Below are 15,371 nucleotides of genomic sequence, written 5' to 3'. Positions count from 1 at the left end.
AGTTATGGTATTTCCAGTGAAAAAGTGGCAAAAACTATGTTCATGAAGAAGATAAATAATCATGTAAATGACTGGGTTCATTGTGAACCCATTATTTCCATTCTTGGGTGCATCACCAGATGGAAAAATATGTGAAGGTGGGTAGTCTGGAGTTCTGGAAGTGAAGTGTCCATCTTCTATACAGGACTGGACTACTGCTGATGCCTTAGCGTCATATGAGAAGAAGGACACATTATTTCTTAAAAAGAATGGAGGAGAAATTGTACTCAAAAGGAATCATGCCCACTGGTTTCAAGTGCAAGGCCAGGCTAGTTGCTGGTGCAGATTTTTATGATTTTATCACATACACAAGACAGGACCTCCAGATAAAAAGGTGATGGCAGGTATTTTGGAGAAGTTGTGTTCTGCATTCACTTTTCATGTGTTTAAGAAATGAAACAAATATAAATGACATGTACCAAGATTATAATTTTCCTTTAGTGAAATATTTCTGCAGACTGTCATCATTCTCTTTACATGCATCAGCAACAGCCAGAAACAACTGAAACAAGAAGGGCTTTGCTTTCATTGGATTCAAATAAAGTGCTAAAATTCTGATTGTATTCTTTATTTTAATAATATAAATAATGGTAATAATGATCTTATTTTTTTTTTTAAAGGTGACAATGTCCTGAACTCATCTACCTTGCAGGCCTCTTAAAAAGGAAGTTATAACAGAATGCATATAGACATACCTGTATACACACAGCAGAATGCATATAGATCTATTCACTTTATTTCCTTCCTCTCTCTTACCTACTGACACTCTTCCAAACATATAAAGCCACATAGTTGACGTATATAGTATGCAATAGTGAATACAATTACAAAATTTCATCCTCACTGAAATGCACACACTTCATGAACTCTCTCTCTCACTTTAGTAGTTTCTTTTTGATATACTAAGCATCGTTATCTTTTCCATAATAATTTGCAACTTACATGTTTGTTACATTGGATAGTTTTCCACCTTTTTCTCGGTGGAGGTCTTGCAGGTGTGTATTGTGTGAGTATTGCATCCGCTGGTATTGGGTCAGGGTATCTATCTGTGGGCTCTCCATCAGGGAAGTGCTGAACAGATGTATGATGTGCTGTATTTGAGTAAATCAGTATACATATTTATCTTAAAAAAATTTTACTTCAAGAGTATCTAGTATACTACCTGCCTATGGTTAGATGACTAAAAATATGGAGTTGCTGAAGTGTCTAAAAGATTGAGAAAATGATGCATTATTTATGGGACAGTTTAAAATGTTAATGTTCAAATTGCCGGACCATTGCAAAATTTGTAAATATATCAAATAGCCAGGTCGATATTGACAGAAGCAGCTTGTCGTAGGAAAATGGTAGAGGTAAACAGTGCCTGGAGGTGTGTATGATATCACTCGCTGATTGGTTAATCGAGCAGAATGGTTGACATAGGTCAATTGGTCAGTTAGCTATTAAACACTCCTGTGAATGTGCCAGAGTTTGTTTGTTGCTGCAATTTATATCAACATCGACTGGGTCATTGAGTGCCTCAAGAATAATAAAAAATAAAAAAAATCAGAGGATGAAGTCATTTTCAATGTGATAACAGACGAAGTCAAGTTTATATTTTTTAGGCAACTTAGTTGCCCACTTTGCCTGGTTGCATGACCCCTACCCAACAAAGTTTCGTTTTAAATACTATTAGCAGTGTAGAAATAAAAATTACTAAACTCCCCAAATAACCCTTTTTTCAATTTTTTTTATAAGGTGTCCTCAAAAATAGGACAGAGAAAAAGAGTTCAACCTTATTGTGAACCTTTACATACAGTATCTAGCATACAGAGTTTCAATAAAATCCTATAGAAATGTGGAAGGATTAGTGATAAAAAGCTAAATTCTCAAAATCACATTTTGAGCCTTCTTTTAAGAAATGTGCAGAAGAAAAGAAGTTAAACCCTATTGCTCATCTGTATGAACCACCTATGCAGCTCTTCAGAGTTCAGTAAAGCTCACAATGCAGTATAGGAGGGGAAATGATGATGAACTGAATTCTCAGAATACCCCATTTTGATATTTTTTTAATTGAATTTCCCTAAAATTTTCTTCTTGTGCATCAAAACCAACTATATATTTATCCTGGAAAGTTGCTGTAGAATTCTTCAAGCAGTAGAGAGGAGGAGAAATGATAAAATAAATGTAAAAAACCCAATTGATTGACAGATTTTTAAAAAAGTATTCTTCATGACCATATATCTAGCATGGAAACTTTGAATAAAGTCTTCCATGCAGAATGGGAGATGAAGTGATAATGAACTTGATTCAAAAAATACCCCATCCCAAAAATTTTCCAGGAACTTCCATCCTGAAATGTGCTCAAGGCAAAAAAGTAAAACTTTATGTCATCTACACATGAAGTCCTTTACAATTTTCTATGCAATGTGAGAGGACAAGCAATGCCAAGCTTTGTCGCTGATAGAAAGATTTATGCATGGGGATGACAGTATCTGTGCTCTTCAATGAAGTGTGTGAATATTATTGATATGCATTCACTTTTTCAGTATCAGAGCATGATGACCGATGGGTGAGAGGTGGTGGCAGGCCATCTAGCAGAAGAGGGTGGAAGAACAGAAACAATTCAGGGAAATTTAAGAAAGGTATTTCATAAACAAAGAAGTTAGATGTTGTACCCAGGTCAACAAACTAATATAGAATACCTTTCATTTCAGTTATGTACTTCATTTTAAATTTACCCCTTCCATAAAACGTCACTGAGATCATAGCCCAGAGAATTTCATAATGTTAGATCTGAAAATGACTAGCGTGTTTTTAAATACTGTGAATTATGTGTTTTGCTTTTCATTTTCAAAAAGCATGACATAAAGTCATTTTGAGAGTGTTCATAATTATTACATTATTTTGTCTCTATATTTTCATATAGAGATCAGTATTCAGGGCTGAGCAAATCCCATAGCCCGACATCCCGGACTAGTCATTTTTGAAGTCGGGCAAGTAAAATTTTCCAAGTCGCTAGTCCGGAACAAGTGCTTTTAAAAAAAGTTGGGCTAGTCCTTATTTTCGTGCTTTAATCACTATATCTACCTTTATTTGGCCAATCATGCCCTCCGTGCGTACTGAATACTTGATTCTACTCCTCTTCATGTATACATTTACATCCTGTTACCGCTTGATTGCATATTGGGCTGAGCGACCAAATTATCGGGAAATCAAAACTCGTCAAATAAAAGAAAGCCAGTATGATCAATTAGCAGTGTTGTAAGTGGTTTTGTTGCAATGAGTTTACTCAATCTAGATCATAACCAGCGGCTCACTATGATTTTAATCCAGCAAGTCAGTGTAATTAAGTTAATGAAAGGTACTTTACCGAAATCAGTGTTGGTTTCCTTTATGAACTGATTAAATGACAGTAATGAGTCTTTAATTTATAATTGATTATACAGATGATTAACTTCCATGTGCGATATTGTGTTTGAAGCGAAACAATTACGCTAATTAATGAGCTGTTTCAGTTCATATTTAAAAGAGAAATTTGATCTTATAATCACTTTAGAAGTAGTTGTCAAGCAAGCTGATAGTTACTCTGCGGATAAAATGAGTTTGCTAAATTATTTTCACAAGGAAGGTAATAACGGCGATTCGGAGAAGGTAAATTTGTTTGAAAATGGAGGGATAAAATGTAAAACGGATACTGAGTGTGCTTGTTGTCCCTGTCTTGAATATATGACTCGGAAGGTGGCAGACATATACATGGACATATTTTCAAATCCATGAGCTAAAACATATATACATGAACCTGAAGAAGCCAAATGTATAACAACCAATGTTTTTAAAAATTAAATTCTTGTAAGAAATAATTATGTTGTATATTATTTCGTTTGTTTTTTTCTATGGATTAAGTACATACATCTCATCAAATCTCGGCAAGTGATTACCATTTTGGGACCAGTGAAAAATAAGGTGGGACTAGTGAAGAGAAAGGTGGGACTAGTGAATTTTCTGAAACCACTTGTCCTGGACTTGTGGTTATAAAAAAAATTTGCTCAGCCGTGTTATTGCAACAGACTACAAATTATATACCTTTCAACAATAGCTTTTTCAACAGATAGAAGATAAACAAATGCATTTAATAAGCAAAATTTTAGGTTGATTTTTGTTAGAAATGAGTTTCTATACTGACAGAATATCAGAAATTAAACAGAATTGGCTGATAAATATAAATCATAAATAGAACTTGACAATAACATCTAAGTTCTACAATAAAAGTAATTTCGACCCATCTTCATCATCTAGGGCTGTGTTAAGTACCAAAAATCATCTTTTCAAGCTATTCATTTTTGTGAAATGCCTTACCAAATATGATTGCAAGCTTCCTGTTGTTTGCAGACTTTAGGTCAGAAAATTTGGGCATCAGTAATAATTGATCGATACTAGGAAGTCACCATTTGCCAGTAATAATTGAAAGGTACTAGGAAGTCACCATTTGCCAGTAATAATTGATGGATACTAGGAAGTCACCATTTGCCAGTAATAATTGATAGATACTGTACTAGGAAGTCACCATTTGCCAGTAATAATTGATACATACCAGAAAGTCACCGTTTGCCAGTAATAATTGAAAGATACTAGGAAATCACCATTTACCAGTAATAATTGATAGATACTAGGAAGTCACCATTTGCCAGTAACAATTAATACATACTAGGAAGTCACCGTTTGCCAGTAATAATTGAAAGATACTAGGAAGTCACCATTTGCCAGTAATAATTGATAGATACTAGAAAGTCACCATTTGCCAGGGCAATAAATAGATGCCAGGTGTATATTTGGGATATAGTATGTCTATGAAATATCAAAATATTCAAATGTCTTTTAAACCATTAAAGATTGATCCTTTCCATTAAAACAAAATGAATATATTAAGATATGAAATTTTTTCATTTTCTTATTTTGGTAAACATTTACTGTGTACTCTTTAGATACATTGAAAAACATGAGGGTATGGGATAATAGGCACTTTGTCAGTGCCTTGGCATTTTATGTTTTGGTGTGAATATGAATAAAGTCACCAGAGTGCAGGGATCAGGAATTGTTGAAAGCATTGGGTTAATTCCATATTATCATTATAAAAGTGAGAAAAAATCCTAATGCAGTATAAAAGAAGGTACATATATATATATATATATATATATATATATATATATATATATACACACACACACACACACACACACATATATCAGTGATATCCCCTGGACATTTTTCATAGCATAGGGGTAAACACATATTAGTGTCATAAAATGTCTTTAAAAACATCGTAAAATTGAAAAAATTAATATAAATGATATATAAAAGAAGTACATATATATTAACTAGTGTTCTTTATTTCTTTAAGTTGTAGCATAATATAATGTAAAATCCAGTTATCTTTGACTTCAAGTAAATTACATCTTCGTTTCTCCACTTCCTCATATATTTAAAGTTACTGTCTTTTAGGCAAAGTCATTCTGTGTTAATTGTCATTAGGTAATTCAGCACCCCCTGCACTAACCTGTTCCTTGACACATTCTTCATTCTTTCATCTTAGAGAACGATGTCAGTCTGATTGTAATCAGATCTTCACTGTCCTATGTGAAGATCTGACGACAGCTTAAGGGTTATGTTCTGGTGACCTTTCAGTTAGCCAATGGAAAAGCAGTTGTCAAAAATCTAAAAGTGAATCAAATTGTTTGGTACACATTCATGCTCTTCATCCACACTACTGAGTCTCAGAACACAAAAATATAAGACTTCATCTAATTGGTTGATAAGATTTAGGTATTATGGTAATAACATGACCCTTAAGCGGTCACTGTTAGATCTTCATGTATAAAAATGGAGATTTTAATCAGATTGAGAATAACCTTTCACAATGTAAAAATGGAGCATGCAGTTTATTAATGAATGTGCAAAAATATTGAAAAAATACTTGAATTCATGACTTTATTAATTCGACTAACCTTATGGATGTAATTATTCAAGATATATTTGTTCCAAATGTCAAAGACATAATTCATCTGTGGCAGTTATGAAACTTACAGAAGACAGCTCACTGATTGAGGTTATTTCATATTTTTTTGGCAATTTTGACAAATAAATGCTAACTTGTATTAATGCAGCAATATATTAACTAAAAACACCACTATTTAATTTATCCTGAAATACATTCCATTTGCAAACTGGTTGGTTATTGTTGGATAAATATTTCAAACATAAATGAAGGTGTAATCCATCATTTTTTATTTACATGTTTTCAATATAGTTAAAATTGGATGAAAATTACTTCTTTTTATTACTTAGAAGAGAAGAGAAAAATGATAAATGAATAGAGCACCAACTACGTACGTTAAGGTTTATAGAACAAACTACTTTTCTCTTACATGATTTATACTATGTAAGCATAAAAGCAACTTGCGGATAAAATGCAATTTTCATTCCTTGTTACATTTTCTGTAAATTACTAAGAATGACAACGGTCACAGCAACTGCTGCTATTGCTTTGAAAGGAACAATATTTTGTAATGTGCCTAACAAATAACACACATGCACTCACACACACACCTCTGTTGGTAGCTAAGTAGATCTAATCCAAAATTTTGCATAGGGGCTAGCTGATAAATGTTATGGGTGGTGTGTCTATTTTTCATGAGAATTTGTCTTGCTCAAAATGCAAGTGTCTGTGTGTACATACACACACACACACGCACGCACACACACACACACACATATAATTGCTGACCAATCAAAACCAGCATCAAATCTCGCACTCTGAAAGTGGGGAAAGCCAGGTACAAAAGAGTTCGTGCATAATTATCCAGGATTATTTTCATTAAATACCCAAGAAGAGGTAAGAACAGGTGTCATTTGAATAATAAGACTTTTAATTTTATAAGAATTATCAGGAAACATAAAAGCATAGCAGCAGAAGTGCATAGTGTAGCAGCAGGTTCTAAAGCATAGTATGTGGAAATGATAATGTAGTGTGACGAGTATGGTAAAAGGCCATAGGGATAAAACTATATTGACATAGCATTCTTCATTTCCAAAATTTATATTATGTTTTCATGCCAAAAGTCTTGAAATTCAGATAATGCATTTCTGTCTTTGCTACCCTACATCTCTTTGCTTTTACTTTAAAGTCAAAATTGTTTTTCTGGGCTGTACCTGTTTTGGGGTTGCAGTTTTGCCCTATTCCCAATCAGAACTATGGAAAAAATCAATGTCCTTTAGCATACTGACTGGGAAAGAAATGACTATAATGAGGGTAAAAATGATCAGTGTAACATGAGGAGAGAAAGTGGTATACATTGTCAGTGTAATATGAGTAGAGAAAGGGCTATACATTGTCAGTGTAACATGAGTAGAGAAAGGGGTATACATTGTCAGTGTAACATGAGTAGAGAAAGGGGTATACACTGTCAGTATAACATGAGTAGAGAAAGGGCTATACATTGTCAGTGTAACATGAGTAGAGAAAGGGGTATACATTGTCAGTGTAACATGAGTAGAGAAAGGGGTATACATTGTCAGTGTAATATGAGTAGAGAAAGGGCTATACATTGTCAGTGTAACATGAGTAGAGAAAGGGGTATACATTGTCAGTGTAACATGAGTAGAGAAAGGGGTATACACTGTCAGTATAACATGAGTAGAGAAAGGGCTATACATTGTCAGTGTAACATGAGTAGAGAAAGGGGTATACATTGTCAGTGTAACATGAGTAGAGAAAGGGGTATACACTGTCAGTATAACATGAGTAGAGAAAGGGCTATACATTGTCAGTGTAACATGAGTAGAGAAAGGGGTATACATTGTCAGTGTAACATGAGTAGAGAAAGGGGTATACACTGTCAGTATAACATGAGTAGAGAAAGGGCTATACATTGTCAGTGTAACATGAGTAGAGAAAGGGGTATACATTGTCAGTGTAATATGAGTAGAGAAAGGGGTATAAATTGTCAGTGTAACATGAGTAGAGAAAGGGGTATACATTGTCAGTGTAACATGAGCTAATAATTTAGTGTCCATGCTAGACACCATATTGAGTGAAATGACTTCTCATTCTTGCAAGAATAGGGCAAAGGTGGCTAAAATAGGCAGAAGTGAGTGTAGAAATTTCAAAATTATAATATTGAAGATAGTCACTTTAAACTAATGGTTTTGCTTATTTTCATATCAGAATGTTATTATATGCTGATGAGATACTATTAAAACTTTCCAATAGTATTAAAACTTTGCTCTTTTTTATTTTGCTTTACCACTTTTGTATCATAACATAAAATGGCAACCATTCTGTAGTAGAAGCACTTTTTCATATGCTTAAAGCATGAAATATTGTATCCAACAATTATTTTATTAGTAATTGATTTATATACATCCTCCAAGTCTTGATATGTGTCTGATTGGGATGCACAAATTAATTTTTAACTCATTTAAAGGATCATGGGCAAGTTTCTGATGGAAATTCCATAGTAATGTATTTTTAAGTAATTAGGGTCAGTTCAGGTACAAAAGATAATGGTGACAATTCAATCCAATTTACACTGGATGAGATCTCATGGTTGGTCTCATGTAAAATTATCCATGTAATGCTGATTCTATTGAATGTATTTCCTGGGGTGTTTATATAATACTCTTGCAAACCCATGTAATTTGAACCACTTATTTGCATGACAGTGATTGCTAAGATTACCACAAATTGTTTAAAAACATTGAGAAGCTACATCAGCATCTTTTCCGTAAGTCATTTTTCTTTTGGAGAAACACATCTATATGTGCAGCATCTAGTAGCACAATTGCCAAAATTTTGAAATGAAACAACAAAGATCACAAGCATCGTGACAAAGTTCTGCAATGTTTTGTTTCCTAATGTATGAAAATTAAGAAAAATGTGTTTGTATGAACTTTATAACTTGACCTACAACTAGGGCAGTCATATTTTGGTATGAAAATATATACTGAAAGAAATATCTTTGTGCATCTCATTGGATACGGTTAAAATATATTAAGATAATCAGGAAATATTTTAATTTTTCATCATGTTGCATCTTTAATTTACCATGCAGATTTCCGTGGCAGGGGAAGGGGCAGGGGAAATTTTCGAGGTAGTTTCCAGGGACCTGGACCTCATTCCCACCAGGATGAGGATGGGGACTCAACAATGGATGGAGAGGACAAACCAGGTGCTCAGAAAAGATTGTGAGTAGTACATGTATCAGTCAAGAAGGCTTTACAGAATCCAAAGTTTGATTATGACTTTTTTAAAGCTTCATACAAGCATTAAGACATGCTCGACAAGGGGCTATAGCTTGTTAGATAGGCTCGACAAGGGGCTATAGCTTGTTAGATAGGCTCTAGCCTTATCCTGCTCAGTTTATGGACTTCTTTTGCAATAAATGTATACTTTTATTTTTCAAATAAATCTGAACAAACTTATGCACTGACATGACAAGAGGCACACCTTGCATTAAAGGTAATGATCCAAGCTATGTACAGTTAAATTCCAGATGATAACTACTTCTGTTTAAATATACAAATAACAAAAATGAAACACTGAATTTACACTTAAATGCGAACCACATGTTTAGTCCTTTAGCAGCAATGGCCCAGTCATGAGGCTGAATACACACGTACACAACTTTGAACTAGTTAATTCTAACTGCATATGTACTGTAAGTAGAGCTGTCAAAATTTTAGAAATCTTCTACTGGGTACATTTACCTGGGTATTTGATAAAAAGGACATTTTATTAAATGTGTACAAACATAAAGTTAAGTCCACATTTTTTATAAACTTCACAGTATCCAATATATATCCCTGCCTAATGTCATCTTCTAGAAAGTCCAAGAATTCATTCTAAAAATATGTGTTCCATTGTCTTTTCTTGTCGATCCTAACACTTTTTCCAACCAGAAGCTTAGTACATTATATATCCAAATCATTATGATATATATAATGTTTATAAAAAAAACAAATCTACCTACCTACCCTAATTTTAAAACCATTGCAATCAGAAACACACATTTATTTGCCTGATAAATTTCTGAAATCCTCCATCATCTTTAAGTAAATTGTCATGGTTTATAGCATTCTCACACCGTCTTGTTTGTTTGTAACCCACTACCAATTTTGAAAAGAGAAGGCACGAAGGATATAAAAATGCACAAAACGTTTTAATTTTATTCATAATTTATAAGTTCTAACCTGATTGTCGCCAGGGGGTCTCAAACACTGTTGACTTGTTGGCATTTCAGAACAGAAGGGAGTTTCTTTAGCAACATGGTCACCATATTTGCTTGGGCCAGTCTGTGTTTTTAAGCAACAGATGTAATATTGTTCCTCTTTTATTTGTTCAGTTTGTTTTAGAAATATTGAAACTAGATGCTGCATATAATGGATGCAGATGACACAGCTTTTACTGAAAAAAACTATTCTAGAAACCAGAAATAGACAGCAAACAGTAAGTTTGTTTGTTTACATCAGGAGTTTCTGTTTGCATTGAGACTCCTATAATTCAACACTGTTTAGGGATCCTTGGTGACTATCGGGTTAGAAATTATTAATCAGTAAATCAAAGTTTTTGCATTTTTTATATCCTTGATGCTTTTTGTTTTTAAAATCACAAGGGGGCACAAACAAACGGAAGGGTATGCGAAAACTATAGTCATTTTAATATCATCTGACTCCCTTTCCTTGGTCTCACAGTCATATGCAGATGCTTATTTAGAGACTGAGCTTGAGCTTTTTAAGTAACGTTTTGATCATACAGTTTGTGAAATCTATTAGAAGTTGCTTGGCAAGATCAAATAACCACAATGTTACTTGCCCCTGAACATCACTTGCAGCACAATCAAGGGTTGTTACGTGGGAAATAATCCATGGTATTAAGGTCAGTTATTTACTTGAAGAGTCACACCTTTGCTAGGCACTGAAAAAAGACACATATTTGAGGCTCAGTTGAAAGGATTGTCAACTTGAAAACAGAGTGAATGCTTGCAGAAAACTTGTATACAGTAAATGGGTACCCTGTGACTCATTTTATTACCTGGGTAATTAGAACAGGTTGGTACCTAAGTACTTGGGTGCCCATTGACAGCTTTAACTGTAAGTGACTGGCCATTTATTTTATGGGGCTATATTGTTGTTTCCGACTGGGATAGTTTTTGTTCTTTCATTCATCACAAGCTAAGTTGGTTTTAAGTTTTAAAATAAAGGAATGGTATAGTGTCCTTTTTATTCTACAGATCAGAAGAATATTATTGTTTTCAAGCATTTACCTTCCCCCTTTAGAAACTTAAATGGTCTCTCTTTAATAAAGACTTGAGTTAAGTGGATGTTCTGCAAAAATCAAAGCAGTGACAATTGTAAAAACTCATAAATGGTATCATCAGAAGCTGATGTCAGTTTCAGCTTGGGAAGGTGCGTTTCTGTCACACGAAACCATCTTCTCTTTGCCTGTTTTACTTAACAGCTCCAATTTTGGTCCCATCGTAAACAACAGAACTTTGGTAGTTGATCCTAATTAATATAACTTCAAAGTATGAAATGAATAATAATGTGGAAAATTATCACATCTGAGATAATTTTTATTTCCAACAAATTTATGGCATTCATTGTGAAGGTCTCCACATGTATCCTATTATTTGATCATCCAATTTTGTGTTTGTATAGATTATTATAATTGGTCAGATTTTAATATTTTAATTCTGAAGACTGCCTAAAAAAATAGGCATGTCAAGCATGAAAAAGAACAATTTGTTTGTAATTAATAAGCATTTTAGTGTCATTTTTAAAATTAACGTTGGTGAAAAATTCCAAAAATGTAATAAGAATCTTTCACGGCAGAAACATCTTTCTGGCTGTGCATGATTGATGAGGCCTCTAACTACAGAAACATCTTTCTGGCTGTGCATGATTGATGAGGCCTCTAACTACAGAAACATCTTTCTGGCTGTGCATGATTGATGAGGCCTCTAACTACAGAAACATCTTTCTGGCTGTGCATGATTGATGAGGCCTCTAACTACAGAAACATCTTTCTGGCTGTGCATGATTGATGAGGCCTCTAACTACAGAAAGCTAGGCAGACAGGAAATATACTGAAACTGTTACCAAAGCATATACAAAAGATATTTCTAATCACAAGTGCAATTAATTATGATAACTTGTGCAGTCATAATTTGGATTCCACATTCTAAGAGAGAGGGGGAGAGATATAAGAAAAGAAGAGACTTATCTGCAATCAGTATGAGTAAAATGGATTCAGTGGAAGAAATGGGATTAATTTCTCATGTCCATTTCTCTCTTTCACTTTGATGCCTATATGTGCCTTGTGTGGATGCCTTTTATTGCTCTCTTTTTCCCTCCCTCCCCCATCTCCCTCCATCTATATGTCTCTCTCTCACTTTCGCTTTGTGGATAAAATAACAGATGTACATCTCTCTAACATGATCTAATGAATGCACAAATTAAAGACCAATCAGGAACAGTAATACCATTTTCTTTTTCATTTCCTTTAACCATAATTCAGTATGTTCTATTTTTCAGTAAATGTTTGAATCCTGTCTCCTACACTACAATACAGTAATGAGTCAGTCTGAGCAGAAACAATTTTTTGGATATAATATTTCAGTAGTAGTGTGAACCAGTTGATAAAAAGATGTTTCATCTCAACATTTGTCTTGAATTGGTTCAGTGGTTTCAACTGTATTCTGTTGAATTCTCCACTTAAAATGGAACAGAAACTAAAGAAACTGCTTGTAGATCTATTTCGAGTAAATTTCACACAATCAGTCTTATTATTTATTTCTCAGTACTGTGTTATCAGAATGTACAGATGCATTCATGTCCTTATTTCTATTGCACAGTATACTTGGTTAATTATCATAAGAAAGTCAGTGATATTGCATCCCAGCAGTGAAAACAATGATAACAAAAGATAAATGTCAAATTTTTTTCTCTCAACAAAATTGGATTCATACCCAACTGAAGAGAAATAATGTCTCATAAGTTCCAATAGTTACCCCATGCACCAGTTCTTATTAACATAATGCATTGAAGAGAAATAATATCTCATAAGTTCCAACAGTTACTCTGTGCATGAGTTCTCATTAACATAATGCATTGAAGAGAAATAATATCTCATAAGTTCCAATAGTTACTCTGTGCATGAGTTCTCATTAACATAATGCATTGAAGAGAAATAATATCTCACAAGTTCCAGTAGTTACCCCATGCACCAGTTCTTATTAACATAATGTATTATTTCTTCTGACATCAAATCACAGGATTATAGAGGGGTAATTAAAACTTGAGAAAGCATAATTCTTGCAGTTGTTGCATAAACATACCCAAACTAAAATTATTCCTAAAACCTAACTGACCATTTACTGTTCAGCAATATAAAGATGATGATGAAGTTAACTTCACTCTCTTACTGAATTTCCATAGTTTGTATTAATTACCAAATGGTCACAAGTCATTATAGATACATGAATGTTCAAAAGTACTTTTTGAAGATAGATACTCATGTGCAAACAATGAACCTTGCACAACAGAAACCATCAACATGGTTCATTTCCTTTGTCACTAACATGTTATTTTCTTGTGTGAACTGATAACATAAAAAAAACACAATAGCAGCTTTTCTACAGGTTTATTTTCTTTGCCATAATACTGATGATAACAAAATTCTTGGGGTTAAGTGGACAGTGTTTTTAATTCATTATTGCAGGACCATTTTGTTTAACTATACAATACACAGTCTATTCCACTGTTTGATTCATAACAAAAGATCATTAATAGAAGGAAGAACTTGTGAACTAATCAAACAGCCATATTGTTATTCATTTCAACATTATGTTGATGTCAGAGTAATTTGGAACAATTACCAAACTTCTGTTATTAATGACGGGACCATAATTACAGCTGTTAAGTACAGCATGCCAAGTCAGATGGCTTTGTGTAATAGAAATGCACCTTCCCCAAGCTGAAATTTATATCCTCTTCTGATTATATTTTATGATAGTGCTGACAGTAGTCAGTGCTTTGATTCTGCAGAACATCTGCTGAAGTCGTGTCTTTATTAGGGAGAGGCCATTTAATTTACCAAGGGGTTGGGTACATGCTTGAAAACATTTGTCTTGCTCTGATTTGTATTATAAAAGGACACTATGACATGCCTTTTCTTATGTGAAATAAATGTATCTTATTATTATGTGTTTTGCATTTAAATGTAAATTCAGTATTTTCTGTCATTTTGTTCTTAAAACAGAAACTGGCTGTCATCTGGAATTTAAATGTCCAAACCTGAGAATTTCATTTTGTGTTTAAACAGCAAGATAAATTTACATTGTTAAAGAGAAGATCAACAAGGTGTGCCTCTCATCAAGTTAGTGCATAAGTTTGTTCAGATTTCTTTGAATAAAGTAAAAGCATAAACACCTGCAAAAAAAGTTGATCAATCTTTTCTATGTGTACAGAATATACATGACTTTTTTAAGTTACTTTTTATTGTCCAAATGTATGATCAAAATAAAGGTGGCTTGATTCTTGAATTGGTACCTGATTGTAAATCACTCATCAGGTCTCTTGCCATGGATGGTCTTCATTTTTTGGCTGTTCACATGTCAATCAGTATTTTCAATCATGCACTCCATTGTGGAGTTTCCCTCAGTGTGCTGGCCTAGATGCAATGATGATTTGCCCCGTCAAAGAGTGTTATTGCAGAGCAAAGGTAGAGGGAATGAAGTCCCCCACTGTGATGTGTGGGTTTTTTAAAAAATCATGTGAGTTGTACTGTAACTGAGGACATAAGTCTGTGTGCATGTAAGAATGCAAACAATTAAAAAGGTTGTTTAGTTTTTGTATATTCAATAATCAGATTGATTAACATCATACATTCCTCCTGAATACTGTTTTATTGGCCTCCATCAACCAAAGTATCAGAGGTGAGGCTGGTTGCCTAGTTATTAAAGTCCAAGTGGTTTTTTTAAAGAAAATTGTCATTTATACATGAATAACAGCAGACATAATTTGGTATAAACAGATAGCTTAACCATTCCTTATTGGCTTATCTACAAAGATTTAGTTGTAATAAACAATTTACCCTGCTAGATCATGCTTCTTTAACATGCAAGAGTGTATGATTAGTCTATTGCTGACCCTAAACAGTTCCAGGCTGTGTATAGAGTATTGTATGAACCTTGCATGCCTTTGAGACATTACCAACTGATGGACTCACCAATAAACTTGCAAAAGTGTTTGCTAATCATACATAATCGGGCCCAGTACATGTCAGGTGTTTTCTA

At 33.7% G+C, this 15,371-nt stretch overlaps 1 protein-coding gene across 1 annotated transcript in view; it reads left to right on the top strand.

Annotated features, from left to right (window-relative positions):
• The window catches only part of LOC149805395 (nuclear RNA export factor 1-like), a 122,425-nt gene that overhangs the window by 7,618 nt on the left and 99,436 nt on the right, over nucleotides 1–15,371 (top strand). The window contains exons 2-3 of the mRNA XM_089949921.1: nucleotides 2,568–2,663; nucleotides 9,129–9,261. Of these exons, the coding sequence (XP_089806047.1) occupies nucleotides 2,568–2,663; nucleotides 9,129–9,261 (229 nt within the window). The remainder of the gene's footprint in view (nucleotides 1–2,567; nucleotides 2,664–9,128; nucleotides 9,262–15,371) is intronic.

The sequence above is a fragment of the Sinohyriopsis cumingii genome, chromosome 2 (assembly GCF_028554795.1).
Source record: "Sinohyriopsis cumingii isolate HCF-2022 chromosome 2, ASM2855479v2, whole genome shotgun sequence".
Lineage (NCBI taxonomy): Eukaryota > Metazoa > Mollusca > Bivalvia > Unionida > Unionidae > Sinohyriopsis > Sinohyriopsis cumingii.
The sequence above is the reverse complement of the archived record's forward strand: the minus strand, read 5'-3'. Positions and strand labels throughout refer to the sequence as shown.